The sequence below is a fragment of the Microtus oregoni genome, unplaced genomic scaffold, assembly GCF_018167655.1.
Source record: "Microtus oregoni isolate MIOR12 unplaced genomic scaffold, Mior012 000028F_ref0000031, whole genome shotgun sequence".
Taxonomy (NCBI): domain Eukaryota; kingdom Metazoa; phylum Chordata; class Mammalia; order Rodentia; family Cricetidae; genus Microtus; species Microtus oregoni.
This window is the reverse complement of record NW_024543087.1, coordinates 14,106,933-14,129,536: the sequence shown is the minus strand read 5'-3', so window position 1 is coordinate 14,129,536 and position 22,604 is coordinate 14,106,933. Positions and strand designations below refer to the sequence as shown.

Below are 22,604 nucleotides of genomic sequence, written 5' to 3'. Positions count from 1 at the left end.
CTCTTGACCAGCCGTGCCTGTCATGCATGGTGATTGGACAGGAGTGTGTAATCAGTACTCCCAAGGAATACAGCTTTTTGCAGTGCTGTTTTGGAATCTTTGTGCCATGAGGAGAAATTTAATTGTACTAGAACTGAAAACAGCAACAGTTACTTCTTCACACTGGTGTTCTTTGGTTTTCGTTTGTTAAGTTTAGTGGATAGGACTGGAGAGATGGCTCAACCATTAAAGACTAGATTCACAACCAAAAATATGAGATTAATGGGTATTACAGAGTGACGTAAGAAGTTCTGAGCTACTATTTACTCTGAACATACTGAAGCAAACTGGTTTACCCTTAAACAATAGTACATTTTCTTTGCTGCAGGTGAGATCTAGACTGTGTTTATGTTGATTTTTTTTTTTAACCTAAGAAGAAGTAAATCTCAGCAGCATTGTTTAACATTAACACTGTCCGTAAATGCAGTTTGTTTAGCACAATCACTAGCTTAAAAGTTGATTTTCCGTGGGCTGGCAAGATGGCTCAGCGGTTAAGAGCACTGACTGCTCTTTCAGAGGTCCTGAGTTCAATTCCCAGCAACCACATGGTGGCTCACAGCCATCTGTAATGAGATCTGGTGCCCTTTTTTGGTGTGCAGGTGTACATGGAAAAAATGTTGTATATATAACAAATAAATAAATCTTTTAAAAAAAGGGTTTTTTTTTTTTGTTTGTTTTTTAAGTTGGTTTTCTGGTATACAGCCTCTAATCCTAGCATTTAAAGGCTGGTGCCTAAAGATTGCAAGTCCTTTCCTTTCATGATTAGATATGACAACTCTGTCTTAAAAACCTTCATAGAAAAAACAACACACATGCATATACACACACAGAAAATGCCAGGTATGGTGGCACATGCCTTTAATCCCAGCACTTGGGAGGCAAAGGCAGGTGGATCTCTGTGAGTTTGAGGCCAGCCTGGTCTACAAGAGCTAGTTCTAGGACAGGTTCCAAAGCTGCAGAGAAATCCTGTCCCTGTCTTGAAAAACCAGATTAAAAAAAGAAAAGGGGGAGGGGTGGGGGCTACACCGCTTAGGCCACATAGGATCCCTTTTTTCAGAAACAAAAGCACATTTCTGTCCTTCCGTATTTGTACCCTGGCCTTTGGTGTACACAGTGTGAGTCTTGTTTTTCTAGCCTTCAGATCTGTTAGAAAATTTATTTCTGTGATTTAGCCATAAGTCAACACAGTTTTGAGTAGTTGGGCTAACAGCAGTACTTTTGAATAACTCTGGCACTGGGATAAAAAAAAAAAGGAGGTAGCTAAGGGCTTTGTTGTTTCACTTGTGTTGTGGACGGCACATGACACTACATGGAGGCAGGATTTCTCTTCCCCAGTGTAGGAGCCAAGGGTTGAACTCAGGTGCTCATGCTTGGCTGCAAAGGTTTTAACCAGCTGAGCCAAATGACTGACATTCTGGACAGTTTAGTGAGCTCTAGCTTAGAGAGTGCCCTGTGTCTAAAAATCAGGTAGAGATCAACATTGGACAATAACTTTACATTGACCTCTGGTCGTGCACACACGTGGGCATGATGGCTCACACACCTGTTTCTATACAAAACCTCAAGATAAGCTTCAGAATAGTAAACCAGCAAAATTATGAATTGAGTTATATCCAAATGAAACTTAGATTTCTCTGTAATGGGTAAATCTAGTTGCTTCATTGGGATACGTTTCTAAAAATATTTCTGACTATTTTTTGATACTGCCCACTTACTGTGTGGGTGTTTGTTTTGAGACCAAGTACTTTACGTAGCCCTAGTTGTGGAACTCATTGTGTAAACCAAGCTGGCCTTAAAGTCAGACGTTTACCTGCCTCTGCTTCTGCCTCCACTTCCTCAGTGCTGACATAAAAAGCCATGTTTCACCATGCCTGGCCACTTTTATTTCTTATTGTCTTTTTCATTTTTATTTATTTTGTTTTTTTTTTAAGATACGGTTTCTCTGTGTTGCTTTGGAGCCTGTTCTGGAACTCACTCTGTAGACCAGGCAGGCCTTGAACTCACAGAGACCTACCTGCTCTGCCTCCCAAGTGCTGTATATAAACGTGTATGCCACCACCTCCTGGCTTAGAATAGTGTCTTTGGATTTGACAAACCCTTCAGCTGGAGGAGGAGGGAATGGGGTTGTTTTGATCATGTTTGGGCTTATGCTAAAAGATAAAATGTGATGTCATTGAAGGCAAGAGAGATAATTTAAGTGTTTTCTAGTTTTGTAAAAATGTAAGAAGTAGCTCTACCTAGAACACACAAAAGCTCCTGGCTTTTATCCCAGATCCCCCACCAGAAAATGAACAGGGTAGGAAGTCATGGCCCTAGACACATACATAGATGTTCAGCAAGCCCCTAAAAGTGTCTTCTAAGTTGCTTCAGTCCTTGTATATATATTTCTTATTTTCTTGCTGTATTTTGTATTTAACCTGTTATTATTGAAGGTTTGTCAAAATTTTTACCAAAAGTTATAAATTTTATGACTTAGACTATTATACTTTTAAAATCTTACTGTTAGTCTCATTTTCTATTAAATTATATCATCTTGTAGATCTTAATTTTATTATTTTGTGTTTCTATGTACGTGTTTATACGTGTTGTCCAAGTCTATGTGGAAAGCAGGACAACTGTGGAATCAGTTCCTCCTAGCATCATCTGGGCTGCTGAACAGTTACTTCTGTCTAAGCCACCCTGCTTACCCCTGCTGGTAGTCTTTGATAACTTACGATTTAGCTTGAGCATAGAATGGTAGCTGAGGAATTAACTGTGTCTCTTCATTTAGTTAATCATTGACTTCTCTTACTTTGATTTTCTTTATATCATGTTCATGTTACATAATTTATTGCCTTTTATTTAATTTTCATGCTGTTCCAACTGTTTTTTTCCAATTTAAATTTGTTCATTACTACTAGAGAAATACCAGTATTGCTTTTGTCTTCTGTTGTTCTTTAACCTGTCATTTGATATTAGTGTTAACCCTCTACTACTACTCCATAGTTTCTTTGGAATTTTTTATATAAACATTACTGATTCTTTTAAAGGATAGTGTTATAATAGCATATATTTTATTTAATGTATACAAGTAATTATTTATGTTATTATTTTGAGATAGGCTCTTTCCCAGTCTGATAATCTTCAAGACTCTGTTTCAGTTTACTGAGTACTGAGGTTCAAAGGCATGTGCTATCACAACTAAATCGCTACCCAGTTTTTGTTTGATATTAACAGTCTTTTGTTTATGTGTTCATTTAGGCCCTGGAGATGTACAAGGATGATTGGAATAAAGTCTCAGAACATGTTGGAAGTCGTACTCAGGATGAATGCATCCTCCATTTTTTGAGGCTTCCCATTGAGGACCCATACCTTGAAAATTCAGATGCTTCCCTTGGGCCGCTAGCTTACCAGCCTGTCCCTTTCAGCCAGTCAGGGAACCCAGTGATGAGTACTGTTGCTTTTTTAGCATCTGTAGTTGACCCCCGTGTGGCCTCTGCTGCAGCAAAAGCAGCTTTGGGTATGTACTGTCTGTGTTAGCTACTTCTCCAGCACTAACATCTGACCTCAGATTTGATATTATTAGCCGTGAGCTTAAACTTGTTTAAAGTGCCTGCTATGTAAGCATGAGGACCTGAATTTGGCTTTCCAAAGCCCATGTAAGAGCTGGACATTCCAGTATGTGCTTGTAGCATCTGCCCTGGGGCAGAGATGAATGGTGAGACAGTATCTCAGAGAGTAAGATGGGGTTAAAAGTGATAGAGAAAATCTGGCCTGATGTAAACCTGGAGTGAGCTAGTAAGCTATTTTACACACAAACAGAAACCCACACATACACATTCACAAATGTTTTAATATATGCATATATCTGTTATTATACTCATTTATGTAAATCACCAAAAAGACCCTAAAGATAATGGGCTTCATTAAAAATTATAAATAACCTTTTAAAGTATTCATAAGTTAAGAGCATTTGTTTAAGTTTTCTTTCACTTTTTTAAAGACCTATTTTGTGTGTGTTCGTGCAGTCACCTACCGTGACATATGTCTGAAGGTCAGAGGACTAGCAGTGGGAAGTTTGGTTCTTTCCTCGCCACGTGTGCCTTGTGAATTAACTTAAAACCCTCAGTCTAGCCCCAAGTGCCTTTTCCTGCTGAGCTACCTTGCTGGCCAATAGAATATTTCTTTAGAATTGGGGAAGCAGCTAGATGTGATGTCAGACACCTACTAGATGCCAGCTTCTGCCTGGCAGAGGCAAAAGAATCACGACCTTTTGGTTCATCTTAGGCTACTGTGGATCTTGTCTCCTACATATGTATACACACACATTTTCCCCCCTTTCTTTTCTTTTTTTTTTTTTTTAAATGATTTATTTAACTTTATTATGTTCATTGGTGTGAAGGTGTCAGATCTCGTGGAACTGCATTTTCAGACAGTTGTGAGCTGCCATGTGGGTGCTTGCTGGGAATCGAACTCGGGTCCTCTGAAAGAGCAGTCAGTGCTCTTAACCACTGAGCCATCTCTCCAGCCCCCCCCCCCTTCGAATATATAAAGAAAAAGAAATGTTTTTGTGGCATTAGGCGTTTAGTAGAGTTAAGGAATGAAACTTACTTTGTATTTTTGTAGTAAATTAATTGTGTCCAGATGGTCTTATGTTAATAGGATTTTTGTCTTTATAGTGGTTTAGTCCTTGGTGATTTTACAACTACCAGTCTAGCCAACACAAAGGTAAAATTAGGACTGCAGTTTTAATTGTTACCAATAAATCATCAAAAATCTTTAAAAATATATTTAAAAAGTTACTATGATGTTTAGGATAAAATACTTGATTGATCCATTTTACCTTCTGCCCCAGAGAGTTAATTGCAACAAAACCAATGCTCTTATGCCAGACACTCTGGATCATGTGTAGGAGCACATAGCTATGCAAAATGAAAATGCTATTCTCTTTTTATCTTTAATCAGAGGAGTTTTCTCGAGTCCGAGAAGAAGTACCACTGGAATTAGTTGAAGCGCATGTCAAAAAGGTACAAGAGGCCGCAAGAGCCTCTGGGAAGGTGGACCCCACCTATGGCTTGGAAAGCAGCTGTATTGCAGGCACAGGTCCTGATGAGCCAGAGAAGCTTGGTGAGTCACTGCTGTGCCCAGGACTTAGTTACTAGATATTTATATTCCCTGTCAGTGTGCAAAATAAGAGGATTTGCTTTCACTTAAGTGAACAAAATGATTAGTATAAACTTGGCTCTTAAGTTTACTGTATGATTTTTTTTCTCCCCTCTCACATACTTGTGGGGCATGGGACACGATGGAACAGAGAAAGCAAGAACTGAATACAAGCCTGGAAATTGAACAGTATTACAGTTATGACTTTTTCTGTTTTTTGAGTCGGGGTTTCTCTGTTTAACACCTGGCTGTCCTGGAATTCCCTGTGTCCTGATTCTTTGTTTAGCACAGTATTCTCCAGGATCATACGTCATTCTTTGCTTTGCTGAATAGTGCTCTGAGCACATGTTCTGTGTTACTTTATTTTTCATCAGTGCATAGACATTTACCCTGTACATTTCTTCTGTTTTTTACTGCTTTTATACTAATTCCAAATAATGGTAATCATTTTATACAGCCATTTTGTGAACACAGCATTTCTCGGTTCTGTGGTAGTCTGTGTTTAGCTCTTTAAAAAACTGTCAGACATTTCCATTATGCCTGTATATTTGAGGTTCTTACTGGTGTATAGAAGTTCCCATTTCTCAACCTTCTTTTCTTCGGTGTTTGTTTTGTATTTGCCACCCTATTGGTTTGAAGTGGATATCTTCATGATTCTCCTGATGAGGATGGATCTTTTACTGCCTCCTGCGCCCCCCGCCCCTTTGTGTGTATGTGTGTGGGGTGTTTGGTTTTCAAGATGGGTTTTCTGGAACACACTGTGTAGACCGGGTTGGCCTCGAACTGTCAGAGATCCGCCTGCCTCTGCTTCCAGAGTGTTGGGATTAAAGGCATGCGCCACCACACATGGCCATCATTTATTTTTTTTCAGAATACTTTGAATTAAATTTTGAGGTTAGTAGTGTCAGCTCTCCCTCCCTACAATCATCGTAACTGTTCTCATTTGCCTATGCATGTGAACTTTGTCACTATTGTCAGTACAGCTTAGAAGGTCATAATCAGGATTCCATTGTCTGTCTGTATCAAGCTGGAAAAACTCCCTTAATTTCTTCCTTGACCCATTGATGATTCAGGTGAGCATTGTTTAATTTCCATGTGTTTGTGTGTTTTCTGGAATTAGTATTGCTGTTGATTTCTAGTTTTATACCATGGTGATCTGATAAAGTACATTGGGTTATTCCAACTTTTTTTGTATTTGTTGAGGTTTGTTTTGTTACTGGGTATGTGGTCAGTTTTTGAGAAGGTTTCATGAGGTGCTGAGAAGAAGGTATATTTTTTTCTGTTTGGATGGAATATTCTATATATGTCTGTTAAGTCCAGTTGAGTCATAACATCTGTTAATTCTCTTATTTCTCTGTTCATTGTTTGTCTGATTGACCTGTCCAGTGGTGAGAGGGGAGTGTTGAAGTCTCCCACTATTAGCATGTGGGGTTTAATATATGATTTAAACTTTAGAAGTGTTTCTTTGGCATATGAGGGTAACCTTGTTTTGCGGGTATAGATGTTCAGTATTGAAATTTCCCCTTGATGGATTTTTCCTGTGACTAATATGAAATGACCTTCTTTTGTCTCTTTTGATTGATTTTAGTTTGAAGTCTATTTTGGTAAATATTAGGATAGCTACACCCCCTTGTTTCTTAGGTCCATTTGTTTGGTATATTTTTTTTTCCCAACCCTTTACTCTGAGACGATGTCTATCTCTGAGGTTGAGATGTGTTTCTTGTATGTAGAAGAAGGATGGATTCTGTTTTCATATCCAATCTGTTAGCCTGTGCCCTTTTATAGGTGAGTTGAGTCCATTTACATTAAGGGATATTGATGACCAGTGACTGCTGTTTCCTGTTAATTTAGTTTCCATTGTTGGTGATGTTAATTTGTGTTTTCCCCTTCTTTGGGATTTGCTGCTATGAGATCATCAATTTTCTGTGTTTTTGTTGCTGTAGCCAACTTCCTTGGGTTGAAGTTTTCCTTCTAGTAATTTGTGTAGGGCTGGGTTTGTGGCTAGGTATTGGTGAAATCTAGATTTGTCATGGAATATTTTGTTTTGTCCTTCTATGGTTATTGACAGGTTTGCAGGGTATAGTAGTCTGGGCTGGCGTCCGTAGTCTCTTTATGTCTGCATAACGCTTGACCACGACCTTCTGGCTTTCATTGTCTCCACTAGAAGTCAGATGTAATTCTGATAGGTCTACCTCTGTAGGTTACTTGACCTTTTTCCTTTGCAGCTCTTAATAGTCTTTCTTTACTCTGTATGTTTAGTGTTTTATTATGTGGCGAGAGGACTTTTTATTTAGATCCAGTCCTGCTTACTCCCTCAGAGGTCCCAGACTCTCGTTCAGACCCGCAGAGGTTCAGGTTCCTGCCTGTTCCCTTTGATGTCCCAGATCAAAGCCTGGACCCACAGAGGTGTCCTGGCTCAGGCCTCCTCCGTCTGAGGACCCAGTTTCACACCTGGCCATGCCGAGATACCTGGTTCTTGCTTATTCCCTCAGAGGTGCCAGGTTCACTCCCGCCCAGACTGGCAGAGATCCTGGCTTAGGACTAGTTCTTGAGAGATCCTAGACTCAGGCCTAGACCCACCGGGGTTCTGGCCTTAGGTCTACTCCCTTGAAGGTCCCAGGTTCACATCCAGACCCTCAGCAGTCTCTGGCTCTGGTCACTAGCTCAACGGTTACTCCCCTGTACTTGTTCCGGTGGAGATTGCTGACTCTGGGATGTGTTTGCTGGCTCAGTCCTGATCCACAGTGTCCTGGGGGACTGGATTTGCTCCTGTCTTCTGCTCCCGGTGGAGCTTGTTCGCTCTCTGTCCTAGGTAGTCACACCTACTTTTATAGTGCTGGGACATTAATCCAGAGCTTGTGCATGTGAGCCAAGTACTTTACCATCTGACCGGTATCTCTAGCCCCCTTCATTCCTTTGGTAGCCAAGCAGTACCCTGCTGTGTTGACACACTGTAATTACGTACACATTCACTAGCTGGTAGGCTTGATTCGTTTCCTTTTTCAGTCATGAGCTTTTCCTTTTAATTTCTCATTACTGATTAGATAACATATGAAATGGATAAATTATAGGTAGATATAAGTCAAAAGGGGCTTATACAAAATTAAGAAAAATTCCTAGGCAGTGTTTGTGCAAGCCTTTAATCCCAGCGCTTGGGAGGCAGAGGCAGGCAGATCTCTGAGTTCGAGGCCAGACGGGTCTATAAGAGCTACTTTTAGGACAGCCAGGGCTGTTACACAGAGAAACTCTGTCTCAAAACACACATACTACACACAAAACCAAACCACACAAAATTAAGAAGAATTTACAGTGTTTCTCCAAATATTTAAATTGTGAGGACAATTTTTAAGTCATTCTTTGGCTGTAATTTCCAAATGTTAAAACTAAACAAAGATATCACAAGGAAAGGATAACACATACCACAAATGAATCTTTTTTTGCGGGGGGGGGGTTGACACAGGATTTCTCTGTAGCTTTGGAACTAGCTCTTGTAGACCAGGCAGGCCTCAAGATTTGCCTGCCTCTGCCTCCCGAGTGCTGGGATTAAAGGCGTGCGCCACCACTGCCCGGCAAACAAACAAATCTTTAAAAGAAAAATCCTATCACTAACTCAGAGTTTTTCAAGATGAACAGTTACCATTTTTATCTGCCGTCACCCTGGTGTGCAGTGGCACAACAGAACTACTGACGGGAGCTTAGTGACCATTGGCCGACCTTCCCCAGTCTCCATAGCCTGAGCTCTGGGGTCTGTCCTTGTCCCCTCAATTTCTGTCAGGCTAGCTTTTTACAATTTTATTTTATTTTATTTTGGTGTATGTGTCTTTGTGTGTGATATGTTTAATGTTAGTACATGCTTGTATTCCTGTGTTTATGGAGGCCAGAGGACATCAGGTTTCCTTTCCTTCCTGTCATGCAATTTATTGTTAATCTGTGGCCATAGTATGTATTTAGACAAATGTCATTTTGTTTTCAAGTTACTTTTGTTCATTTATTTCAAATTAAGTTGTAGGTAGTGTGTGATTCTTTGGACCTTTAAGTAGTTTGCATGTGTTTTATAAAAATAAGAATAGTTTTCTTCAATACCTAGCATAATAGTGTAAATCTAAGTAGTTTTTTGATTTTTGAGATAGTCTTTCTTTTTATCCCTGACTGTCCCTGAGTTCATTTTGGAGTTGTGTATATTTGTGTTTATATGTACATGTGAGTGCAGGTGCCAGGGGACTCGAGAAACAGAGTGTGGCATCTCTTGGAACTGTAGTTATAGTTAGATATGAGCCACCATTTATGGGTGTTGAAAATTAAGTTCTTATACTTTGAAAAAGCAGTTGGTGCTTTTAACCACTAAGCTGTCTCTTTACTCCTCTCCCAACACCCATCTCTTAACACTTTTTGTGTGTCATAGGGAAAATTGCGGCAGTCAGTTCTCTCCTTTCACCTTGTGGGTCCTTAGGACCTAGCTCAGGCTATCAGTCGGTGGCAGTTCATCAGCTGAGCCATCTTACGAGGTGTAGCCATTTTTTTAAGGATAAACTTCCTCGAGGAGGATGGAATGAGCAGGGGCCAGTAAGTCAATAAGGATCTGGTCTGTCAGATATTTTATTGTAAATTCTGCTTATATTTATTTGGTCACAAGTTTTTAGTGTCTGCAGCTTTTTTTCTTTACAGAATCTTGACGTGTTGAGTTGTTTTGACAAACAGGATGATCATCAAGAGTCTTTGTATCATACAGCCTGTGTGAGTGAGCAGGCCTTGAGTCAGTCCTCAGAGTTATGGAGAAGGCCCAGCTGGATCAGTAAGAGGGTTAAAAACTTGTTTCCATGGGGCTGGAGAGATGGCTCAGAGGTTAAGAGCATTGCCTGCTCTTCCAAAGGCCCTGAGTTCAATTCCCAGCAACCACATAGTGGCTCACAACCATCTGTAATGAGGTCTGGTGCCCTCTTCTGGCATGCAGGCATACACGCAGAAAAAATATTGTATGTATAATAAATAAATAAAAATATTTAAAAAAAAAAACTTGTTTCCAAACCAGGCATGGTGTTAGAAACTTTAATTCCCAGCACTCAAGGCACAGGCAGGTGGAACTGCCTGTGTTCGAGGCCAGCCTAGTCTGCATGAAGTACAGACTAATATCTTATGAATAGTTCATAATTGAGCTTTTAACCATTAAGGACTAGTGATGATTTAAGTGACTTTCTGATAATTTTACTTTTAGCGCGCGGGGGGGGGGGCTATCATTTCTGTTATGGAGACTATTGTGTCTTTGTTGACTTTATATATATATACACACATACCCATATACTTTCTTGACTATATATATATATATATATATATACACACACACACATACCCATACCTCTTGCTATGAAGTATTTGTGTCAAGTAAGAGAACATATAGAATTGTCTAATGAGACTGACTTTCTTGTTCAGTTGTACATGGTTCAAAAACAATCATTCTAGCATTGGAGGATTTCTGGGTAAAACAAAAACACATAAATTATTATTCAAGGAACACTATGCATAGGAAGTAGTGCAAGAATAGATGTCATTTTAGACTGAGGAATGCTTCCCAAGGTAGTGGGTTTGAGCTGAATGTTGGGGCCATTTAGAATGTCCAAGAGCAGGTTCAGGCAAAGTGCTCTTTTTTAATGAACAGTGAGGGCTAAGACACAGAAATGGAGAGGACTTTGTTCAGAGAGTGGGAAATAAACCTGGTAGCCACAATACAACATTCTTATTCAGATATGAAAAGAGTAGTCCACAATTTTAGATGCAGTTAAGAACATAAAGTGGTGACAGGGTCATGTGGTGTATACTGTGTATTAGTTGAGCAGTACTTCCATTTAATGTGGAGAACGACACCTAGAGTCTCCATGTACGGAGTTCAGTGCAGCCTTTCCTCTTCTTCCTCACAAGACTGAACTTACTGGTGTCTTGAAAGATACCAGTTACCAAAGATACTTCATGTTTTAGAAACCAGAGCCTCCAAGGCTGAACTAGCATGTGTGAGCTATGACTTCATCTGTAACACCTTTTTAAAGTTAGAGACAAATCTAAAGCCGTCATAGGAACATGTTGCTTTAAGTGGCTGCTCATCATGCAGGTTTTTCTAAAACCACAACTCCACATACGTGAAAAAGAGTGAATGAGGAAACACAAATAACACTAATTTTATGGAAACTGCTTTTTCTTTGGAGGCTCCAAGAGCTTCTGGACCACATTTTTTAATAATTGAGATAAATAAGCAGTACTTTGAAGAGTTTGAGGGTGGGGAACACACAAAGATACAGAGATGTGACTAGTGTTATTTTAATAGTCAGCTTCATACTTTTTGTTTTATTTATGCTATAGCATCCCTTTGTTTCTGTAAATAGAGGTAGAGGTTTCTGTCCTACCCAGTCTGCAGCTATTCTCCCTGTGAAACACAGGCTTATATTAATTATAAAGCGTTTGGTCTGTTAGCTCAGGCTTATCATTAACTAGCTCTTACAACTAAAATTAACCCATAATTCTTATTTGTGTTTAAACATGTGTCTTGATACCATCTCTCAGTGAGGCATTCTCATCTTGCTTCCTAGTCTGGTTGCCCCGCCTATACTTTCTGCCTGGCTACTGACCAATTGGCATTTTATTAAACCAGTAATAGTGACAGATCTTTTCCGTGTACAAGATCATTATCCCACAGCGTGTGTCTCATACGGTCATTTTCTCCATGTCATCTTTTATACTCTGCTATCATGACTCTTTCAGCTTGCAATTTTCATAAATATATGCAATGTATCTTGCTCATTCCCCCCCATCTCCAATTCTTGTCACCCTAAATATATCTCCCTCACTAAAATATATACACATGTATGTGTACATACATCCCCTTGCTGGATTCAGTGTAGCATACCTTTAATCCCAGCATTCGGGAGGCAGACCGGAGGAGGATCTCTGATTTCTGGCTAAATTGGTCTTCATAGTTTGGCCACAGCAATATAGTGAGATGCTATATCAAAGAAAGAAAAGCATAAATAAATACCATATAAGCTCTCTAAGTCCAAATAAATGCTATTTATATGAGCATAGTTTGCCACTGTCTTAGGACCACATTTTAAGTTTTTAGGCAGCCCTGTACAAGAATTGAAGCATAGGTATTCTTTCTTTCCTTGAACTTGGCTAGACCAAAGCAGTTACATGTTGATGATATTGCTCCATTCAAGTCCTGGTCTTGGCATGATCTGGTGCTGCTTCTGGTACTATGGTTAGAGCTTTTGGGACAGTATCAATCAGTAGCTGCTTGTCAATCATTACTTTGGAAACAAAGACATTGGTGTATTCATGCTCAAAAACTAGACAATAGTTTTCCTAATCAGTAGCTTTGAGCACTGCTTTTGTGATGTTGTTAATAAAGCTGTTTAAAGTGTTTAAATCCTCTTATTGATGATAAATACTTGCATTTACAATGGGATAATATAAATTTCAATATTTAGAGGGTTTAAACCCTTTTATTAAAAAATGTGACATACTCTTATTACCTTTAAGAATGTTTGCCTGAGCCGGGCGGTGGTGGCGCACGCCTTTAATCCCAGCACTCGGGAGGCAGAGGCAGGCGGATCTCTGTGAGTTAGAGACCAGCCTGGTCTACAAGAGCTAGTTCCAGGACAGGCTCCAAAACCACAGAGAAACCCTGTCTCGAAAAAAGCAAAAAAAAAAAAGAATGTTTGCCTGTTTTTGTTTTAAAGGATATTTATTTTCTATAATGTCTTCTTTTTTCCCTCTCCACCCTCTCCACATACATTGACATCAGATCATGTCTTCCTTAATTCTAATAGAAAAATCCTTGTTTGTTTTTTTTTTAAATCATGTTATATAAAGGATAGATTCTGTTAATAGCATGCCTAGTGTACATTGTTATTGCACTTCTGACCAGGTGTTCTTCAGTTGTCATGGCTCCTTAGAAGATGCTCGTGCCATTATTCGTACTTCTGTGGCAGAGACAGGTTACGTCCTTGTGTGCTGTGATAGACTTCTGGTCTCCCTGGCCAGAGTTAGGTGCGCTTGTGGTTTCAGCACATACAGGACTAAGCAGTGTTTCTGTGGGTCCCAATTGAAATATGTACTCATTAAATGTTTAAATATTTTACACTTGATCTTAGCCAAAAGGCCGAGAAGCGATAAAATGTTTAAATATTTTAAAAACTTTTATTATTATGTACAGAAAATTCACATGAGCATAGTATGTTTCCTAAACCTTTTCCCATCAACAACCCTAGATGAAGAAACATTAGTAGCATCATTCCAGACTCTCTGCACTGAACCTGCTGTCTCCTCTGCCTTTCCCTCCTTAGTTACCACTGTCCTGACTTTGATGATCTTTCTTACTCTCACACCCTTATTCCTTCCCCATCAAGTGTTTGCTATGTATGCTTGAAATCTTTTGCCACCAGGAGGGTTGAGAAATTGCAATGCATAGATACATATTACAGATGCTCTACAATACACTGACTTTTACCTATTTCCGTATTGTTTTTATTCTTTCACTTGTAGAAGGGTCTGAAGAAGAAAAGATGGAAACAGATTCCGATGGTCAGCAGCTTGAAAAGGTAAAGGCTGTTCAGATGTCTCATCAGAAAAACCGTACAGGGTCTTTTCAGTTTACTGGTTTTCAGATTCTGTGATAATGTCAGGTCACCTTCAGGGGACCACCCTGGGTTTTGTTCTTTAAGGTGTAGTTCTGGCTAAGCTTAATGTAGGCTGAATTCCATTGATTCTTTGCTAGAGTTTTGTCCACTCCTTGCCCTCCTTGGTACCCTGTTCAGGCACAGTTGGGAGTATGAATACAAAAGTTGTTTATTGTGAATATTGAATTGTAGGACCTGGAAGTTATACTTGTACCAGAAGAGAATTTCAGAATACTAAATGACTTTTTAGGAGAATTTACTGCCGACAGAAGAATACTTAGTAAAGAATTTATGAGGAGCTGGCCTTTGGGGTAGATTTTAAAGAGTGAAAACTGGCAAGATTGAAATGGAGGGCCAGGATTCAAAGCCTGTGAATGTCACCTAAGTGTCCATGTCACTGCCTGTCCCTGTTCATAGGGATGGTACTGAATGTACAGCCTCTTCAAGGGCGACCTTGTATATTATCAGTTATGGAATATCATAGACATCAGTCGCTGTGAGTGAATATACATGAATGGGATTTAAGGTCTTGATTATATGTGTTGGATGAAATTATAGATAGATAAGGAAAGGCTACAGTTAATATAGTTGGATAAAATTACAACAGTGTTACAGATATCAAAAAGTTATTCTAATTTGTTATTTCATTTAATTCTTTTATTTTGGGTTGCTTTCTTTTGTAGGTGGGGTTTTGATTTTTGTTTTTGTTTTTTGAGACAAGGTTTCTCTGTGTAGCCCTGGCTATCCTTGAACTCACTTTGTAAACCAGACTGGCCTCAAACTCACAGAGATCCGTGTGCCACCCCCGGTCTCCCACCCCCCACTACCCAACTTGTGGGTTGTTTCTATTAGGACATGGTTGCACTGTGAACCTCTGGCTGACTGGAACTCACTGTAGTCCAGTTATCCTCAGACTTACAGATCTCTACCTGTGCCCATCTCCTGAGTGCTGAACCCTGCACCCTGCCTTAATCTAGTTTATTTTTAATTGGTGTATATGTGTGTTTTGCTTACATGTATGTCTGTACCACTTGCATGCCTGATGCCTGAAGATGCCAGAAGAGGGCATCAATAAATAATGTTATCTACTGGGAGATGTATTATCCCATGAGCACACAGGTTTTGAATTGGTTATAAAGATGCGTCTCAGAGTTTGTTGGTTTCTTTTCTAGGTCTTCCTTACTAGGCCCTTCAGAATCTAGTCTGTCTTTGGCAAAAGTAGTGAAACCTGTTGTCAACTTAAGATGTTTTCACTCCTTAAAGGACTTCTTCACTCATTCCCTGTTATTGTTTTCTACTGCTTTTAGGCTGAAAACAAAGTGGAAAATGAATCGGATGAAGGTGATAAAATCCAGGATGGAGAAAATGAAAAAAGCAGTGAGAAGGAACAAGATAGTGAAGTTAGTGAGGATATCAAACCAGGTGACTTGGGCCAGAGCTTCTGAGAGCGCTTTAGCCTGGGACTCAACAGACAGCGAGGAAGTTCTGGTCATTGGTATAGAAATACCCTGTAGTTGGAATTTTCTTTGGACTGTCAACCAGCTCCCAAATAAAGACATGGAGACTTATTATTAATTATGAATTCTCGGCCGTAGCTTATGCTTGTCACACTTAGCTCTATTAATTTAACCTGTCTCTGTTTTGCTTCAGGACTTTGTCTTTCATTCTGTCTGTATGTCCTACTTTCCTCCTTCCTCCATGGCTGCTGGCTGGCCCCAGGCATCTCTTTTTCCTTCTTCCCTGAGCCTAAATTCCTCCTCTTTATTCTCCCTGCCTGTAACTCCTTTCTGGCTATTGGTCACTCAGCTTTTTATTATACTAATCAAGTACCTTAGGCAGGCAAGTTAAAAATGCAATACATTTTTACATAACTAAACAACTATACCACCTCTTTACATAGTTAGACAAATATTCCGGAGCATAAAGAAATGCAACACAACCTCACATAGTTAAATAATCTATAATACTCCTTTAAAATACTATTTTTAAAGAAAAGTATTTTTTTTTCCTATTGTTAGTAGTTTTGTTTTGTTTGCTTGTTTGTTTGTTTGCTTGTTTGTTTGACAGGGTCTCCCTATGTAGCTCATGCTGGCCTGGAACTCAGACATCTGCCTACCTCAGCTTCCTATGCATTTTTAACTTTTTAAGATTTTATGTGCATGGGTGTTTTACCTATGTGCCTGTCTTTGTAGCACATGTGCATTACCCTTGGAACTGGTGTTCTAGACCATTGTTAGCTGGTGTTCAGGTGCTGAGAATTGAGCTGTGGGTCTCTGGGAAGAGCAGTCAGTGAGTGCTCTTAACCACTTTGCTCTCGTCTTCTGTTTGTTGCTTTGAGACAGTGGCTAGAATAGCCCACGCTGACCTGAAACTGAACATAGAGCTGAAGATGGTTTTGTATTCCTGATCCTCCTGCCTCTTCCTTCTAAGTACTCTGATCAGGCTTGTGCCTCCCTGCGGACTTGCTTCATTCACTTTTGGTCTGTTGGGAAGGTGATTGAGTCTCGGTCACTGTACACACTGTATCGTGGACCATATCCTTGGTCCTGCTTGTTTGTTTGTTGTTGTTTGTTTACTTTTAAGTTTTTGAGGCTGGATCTTACTAAGTTTCCCAAGCTAGCTTTAAATTCTCTCTATGATCTAGGCAGTCTCTGTACTTGCTCTCTTTTAGTCTCAGCCTCTAGAGGAGATGTTGTTACAGGTTTCCAGAGCACTAAATAAAGGTTTGGTACCACATTCCTGGCCCTTGGGTTTTATTCAACAGTTAGATACCAGTACTTATTCTGGAAGCTGCTCTTACATGTTTGTTTTCAATAGACATTAAGCAATTTGTTCACCAGCTTTTAAATTCCCTAGTTCTTTGGTCTCTGTGTCTGTGTCCTATTTCTCCCCTTTTTCTTTTGGGGGTGTCGCTTTGTCTGTCTGCCCGATTCCTGCCACTGTATTCTGTCTGTCGTTGTTTCAGCCGTCGTGTCTGTCTCCCCCTTGAGGAGGACTGTTCTTGGTGTCTGATTTCATCCAGACTCAGGCTGATCCTCCCATCATTCTGCCGCTTAATGAAATGTGTGCATCTTAAGCTATGCTCCCTTGAACTTACCTTTATGTCCAAGGAAATGTACACAGAGCTGAGAAAGATGACACAAAGACAGAGTGTACCACTTTAAAATATCCGTGACAGGTGTGCACTTACTTGCAGGGGCAATCGACTGAAACTCTTAAATAGAAAAGGGCATTGAAACCTCTTTGTAGCTTCAGTCCTAGTTGATCGTGGCAAAAGTGGTTAAGATGGGTTATTGAGACCTGAGTACACTTGTAATAAAGCTTTTTAAAATATATTTTCAGAAGAAAAGGAGAATGACGAGACCAAGGAACTCACTGATCCGTGTAAAGAAAGAGAAAGCGATACTGGGAAGAAGAAAGTGGAACACGAGATTTCTGAGGGAAATGTGGCCACAGCCGCAGCAGCTGCTCTCGCCTCAGCTGCTACCAAAGCCAAGGTTTGCCCAGCAGCCCCTTCCCGTGCTCTCTTAAGCCATGAATGGTCATATTGTTTTTAGTTAATTGGGAACATTTAGTATAGAGAACCTCTCTCCGGCAGGAGATGACTGTTTGCTTGAATGGCATTTCTAGGTTAAGAAATCCCCAGGCAGGAGGAGGGTGTTGAGTAGATCCGGTCCTAAGGGGTGACAGTTTTCCTTCCATTCATTGTTGCCTTTAGCTTTGTGAAGGCAGCCAATTGAAGGCATAGGGCTCACCTTTATCTTTTCATTTTTAATTTGCCTATTGAACTCGTCTTAGACCATTGTTGCAGTAATTTTTACCAAATTGAAATATTTATGATTTTAAGACAAAAATCTGCTTCTTTGTTTCTAATACTTCATCATGATATTACAGACTGAAAAGAGAGAACCTAAAATAGCTTTTTCTACTTGAATTTGCCAGCTTTTCTGGGGGTGGATTTTTCTATTTATAGCATGGTCTCGGCTGCACTGTGTATTTAAGAAGACTGGGAAATGTTATTTTCCCACGCTTCTTGTTAATTTAGCATTTTAAAGCATTCTGAAGATGAATATACGAAATAAAAAAATTATCCATTTCTTCCTGAGTGGTTTTCTTCCATTATAATTTACCAGATCTCAAAGACCAGCAGTGTCTAGAATTTTCCTCATCATCTATCTTGAATATTTCTTCCCATGTCGATACAGATGTTCTTTCCTAGTCCTTCCCACCACTCTGCTGTTGTGAGCTACTGTGTGAGCTGTAAGGTGTGAGGCATAGCAGAGAGTTTCTGCACCTCTGACCTGGGTGAATACAAATCCTCTGAAGGACGTTGTCTTCATCACAGGCCATGGGAGTACTCAGACACCTTAGGCACATTCCTGGTTTTTACTGCAATAGCTTTAAATCCTGCATATATATTCCTGCTCATGTTTTTCAAAGATACTTTGTAAGCTTTATGCTTTTTCTCACCCATCTTACTCCAGCCTGCTTCTAACTCCCAGAGCTGGGATTAAAGGTATACATCACCATGCCTGGCTTTCTTAGGAATCTGGGGCATGTTCTTACATAATACTAATGTAGGTAGCAGTTTGTTGCTTTCCTTTTCTCTAGTTGGGAACAGTTTTCTTTTCACTTTTTTCACTTCGTCCTGTCGGATTATTTGGATATCATCTCCTATCTGAATTGTTGGGAATTCTGATTGTGTTGTTTTGAGACAGGGTGTGACTATAGCCTTGATGACCCGCCCTCCTCTGAATGCCGAGGTTAAAGGTCCACTCTACCACACCCAGATGTATTTGAATTCTTATTATACACTGTCTTTGGGGGTTACCTCATCGGTATAAAATATGAAAACTACAAAAGTGCCCTACCTTTCTCAGTCTTTAAACCTGTAGCTTTGCTCTTTGATTCCTTGGTATTAGGTTTTCCCTGACTTTTCTTGTGCTGTGTGTAATAGCCCTGTCTCCACTCTCCATTTAATCTGGCATGCAACCAAAATGGTCTGTTTATTTGGTGTGGGTTTGGTTTGGTTTGATTTTGGTTTTTCGAGATAGGGTTTTTCTGTGGATTTTTGGTTTTTCGATACATGGTTTCTCTGGGTAGTTTTAGTACTGGTCCTAGTAGCTCTGTAGCCCAGGCTGGCCTCAAACTCACAAAGACCTGCCTGTCTCTGTCTCCCAAGTGCTGTGATTCTACCCTGCATTTTTTTTAAATCGTGTGTGTGTGTGTGTGTGTGTGTGTGTGTATCTGTGTGAGTGTATTGCATTTGTGTTGGGTGTCCCATTGAGATCAGAGGCATTGAATTTGGGCGCTCTGGAAGAGTAGGACACATTCTTAACTGCTGAGTGTTCTCTCAACAATGTTTTTTTCCATTTCTTTTATATGTATGGTTTTTTTGCCTGCATGTGTATCTGGATCATGTGTCTGCATGCAGCACTAGAACAGGTTATCTGGTCCCCTGGATCTGGACTTGAGATAGTGGTGAGTCACTGTGTGGGTGCTGGCAAGTCAGGGTCCTCTGCAAGAGCAGCCAGTGCTCTTACCACTAAGTCATCTGTCTGTCTGTGTCTGTCTGTCTCTGTCTCTCTCTCTCTCTCTCTCTCTCTCTCTCTCTCGTACTTACATTGAAATAAGTGGGAGAGATAAGCCTTCAACTCTGAATTTTTCATAAATGATTTCACCCATGTAAGCAGCAACAGCTCTGTTATGGAAAAATTAAAAATGCTGCAGGATCCCCAGCGGCAGTAGCAGGCAGCAGAAATGCTTTAGGTCACCAAGCAGTGGTAGCCTGAGAGCAGCCAAGTCCCAGGCAGAGACTGCCGCCCATCCCTGAGCAGTGGTTGGTCCCAGGCAGGGAGACACGTGGTGGGTGGGCAAAAGACAGACATGGATAGGCACGCCATGCAGAGTGAGGTTGGATATTTATTCAGGGGATTATGGAGGGGGAAGGGAGAATAGGAGAAGAAGAGAGAGACAAAGAAGGGGGGTGTTGGAGGGAGTGGGCATGCCTTGTCTCTTAAAGAGACAGCAGAGTCATTACAAGCTCCAGAAATTTGATGTTACTGCTCACCAGGAGCTTCCATACGTCCCTTATGTTTAATATACTCTCCAGCTTATCTCTTGGTTCTAGTTTTTATTTTTAATTTTATATTTATTTGTTGTTATGTGGGGTGTGCGCAAGTACTTGTGTGTATTGTGCAGTCACAGTGTATGCTTTTGAGGATCAGAGGATGACTTTAGGATTTTGGATTTACAGAATTGGTTCTCTCCTTTCATCATATAGGTCCTGGATATCAAAGTCAGGCCATTAAGATTTGTGACACACTTCATTAATCAGTGAGCCATGTCAAAGGCCCTCTTTTCTTCACATAAATGTAATCTCATAATAACAATTTTTAAAAGTTAAATTCTTATGAAAATGTTGATTAATGAAGAATTACTGCTTGTTTTTTGTTGCTTTTTTTTTAAATCCATAATCTAGGGTCCTACTATGTAGGATGTAGGCCAGGCTGGCTTTCATGTCAAGACCTTCCTGCCCCACCTACTGATTGTTCAGATATCTGTCCCTCAACTAAAATTTTAAATGCTTCAGTAGGTGATTCAGAATTGTTATATGATTGGGACTTTTATTTAGTTTTAAGCCTCTTTCCTTATATACCCTTTGGAATTACTTTGTTTTTCGTGGTTCTAAAAAGCAGAACCTAGCATTTCTACCCGTTTTCCTCCTGGAGCATGGTCTCTGTCTCTTCCATCCTATGCTTTAGGATATTTTATATAATAAGAAAATAAAATTCTAGACTATTTATTCGGTTCTACACCAGGGACTGGGGCTATTAGTTTCCTTTTCTTTATACAAACTATATCATACATCCCCAGGCCTGCTGTTCGGTGCAGGTGAGAATGCTGTAAAGAGCTGTGTTGGTCACTCAATCTGTATTTGCTCATCATAACCATTTTTCCAAAAACTAGGAATCTGGTCCACTGTTTAGTCCTGTACTGTCCCTCCACAATACAGGTTTTCTGTGTGTAGTTTTCACTGTCCTAGAACTCATTGGGCAGACCTCAAACTCAGGAATCCACCTGTCTCTGCCTCCTGAGTTTTGTGATTATCGAGGCTTCCAGTGTTTGTGATTAAAGCAAATTTCCCTCTAATGTGACAAATGTGCAAATTGTTCATGTTGTATACATTGCACGTGTGAGTTGAGTGCCTTATAGTTATATTTGATACAACTCACAGCACATAATCATTTTTGTGTTACATGGTAATCAGGGGCAAGGGACTCACTTAAATTACTGTAATTAGCAAAGCCTCACTAAGCCTTCCAAGTTTTTCTTACCCTGGCTTTGTTTTTCTGTGTCTATAAACAGCCTTGTTATTCGGTGTTTGTCACCCCGTGCATGGAGAGGTAATTAGAGTTTCGGGATCTAGCTCTTACCCAGACGAGGTGGGTAACTTCTGCCTTTTCACCAGCCTCGCCATGTTGTATCCTTTCAGGAACGTCCATGTTCGCATCCACTGTCAAGCTGTGATGGCCACGTCTGCACTAGGACAGTGGGAGCGTGAGCATGCGTATCCACACATGGCTATGTCCTCTGGGTTTCCTTCCATCTTGGTGTTGAGATTAGAAGAGGGGGTTGAAAATTATCTTTGGAATAAAGTAGAAATCTCAAACCCAGGATATATTCGTTTTTTTTCTTCGAGAATAATATATTCATTTCACTCAAGGTCTTTTATATTTGCCTCAGATTTCTTCAGTATTGACCATACAGACCAAAATGGCAAGCATGGATTTGATTTGAGTTCATGAAAACTGAGCCACAGAAAAATGTTTTCTTACCCCTTGTGTAAATATCCATCATAACTGTTCCATATGTCTGTCACAAGGATTGATTGACGAGTTCTTAAACTTTATGGATTGAGTCTTGGATGTCATCATATCTCTGTTTAACACTACTGTATATTGGTGACCCAAGAAAAAGTTGGCCTATTAGACTGTTTTATCTGCGGTTAGCCCTGTCCACTTTCATCCTTGTGTGAGTCAAGAGAAATTACTTCTACCTATTTGAATCCCTGCCTCAAACCTCTGACAGTGAAGTGGCGACTTGGTTTTCCTTATCTCTTCGGAGGTTTTCCCGCATTCCATATATCTTCTGTGGCGTGTCTCCAGTCTGCTCACATCAGGCTTTATTAAGTCAATTTTTGAGTAGTTGCGTGCTTCCTCTAATACCTCTATGGCTAGAGCATGTCCTTCACCTTCGTTGGCTTGTACAGGAAGGAAAACTTTTCAACTCTTGACTTCGGAAACATGTAATGAATACTCTCCATTGACTAGCTGCTGTACATGACTCTAAATTTAATTTCATTATATATCAAGAGTTTTGAGTATATACAATAGCCTGGTTTAGTTGTTTGGTTTTGGAGATAGGGTTTCTCTGTGTTTCTCTGACTCTCCTGGAACTCCATCTGTAGAGCAGGCTGTCCCCAAACCCAGAGATCCACCTGCCTCTGTCTCTCAAGTGCTGGGATTAAAAGCATACACCATATCTGCCTGACAAGAATTGGGGGAGGGGCTAGGTAAATTATAATATAATTATAACATGTCTCCCTTTTCTTCTCCCCAGACCCTCCGAGATGCCCCTCCTTGCTCTTCCAAATTCATGGCCTCCTATTATTTGTTATTATATGCATATATGTACACACACGTATGTCCCTAATGTCACCTGTTCTCATGTCAGAACCTAGTTCCACCATCACCACTG

At 40.1% G+C, this 22,604-nt stretch overlaps 1 protein-coding gene across 2 annotated transcripts in view; it reads left to right on the top strand.

Annotated features, from left to right (window-relative positions):
• Smarcc1 (SWI/SNF related, matrix associated, actin dependent regulator of chromatin subfamily c member 1) overlaps window positions 1-22,604 on the top strand; it is a 108,322-nt gene that overhangs the window by 58,864 nt on the left and 26,854 nt on the right. For both annotated transcript variants that reach the window (XM_041677076.1, XM_041677075.1), the window contains exons 20-24: window positions 3,280-3,538; window positions 4,984-5,145; window positions 13,711-13,766; window positions 15,152-15,266; window positions 17,187-17,341. In XM_041677076.1, the coding sequence (XP_041533010.1) occupies window positions 3,280-3,538; window positions 4,984-5,145; window positions 13,711-13,766; window positions 15,152-15,266; window positions 17,187-17,341 (747 nt within the window). The remainder of the gene's footprint in view (window positions 1-3,279; window positions 3,539-4,983; window positions 5,146-13,710; window positions 13,767-15,151; window positions 15,267-17,186; window positions 17,342-22,604) is intronic.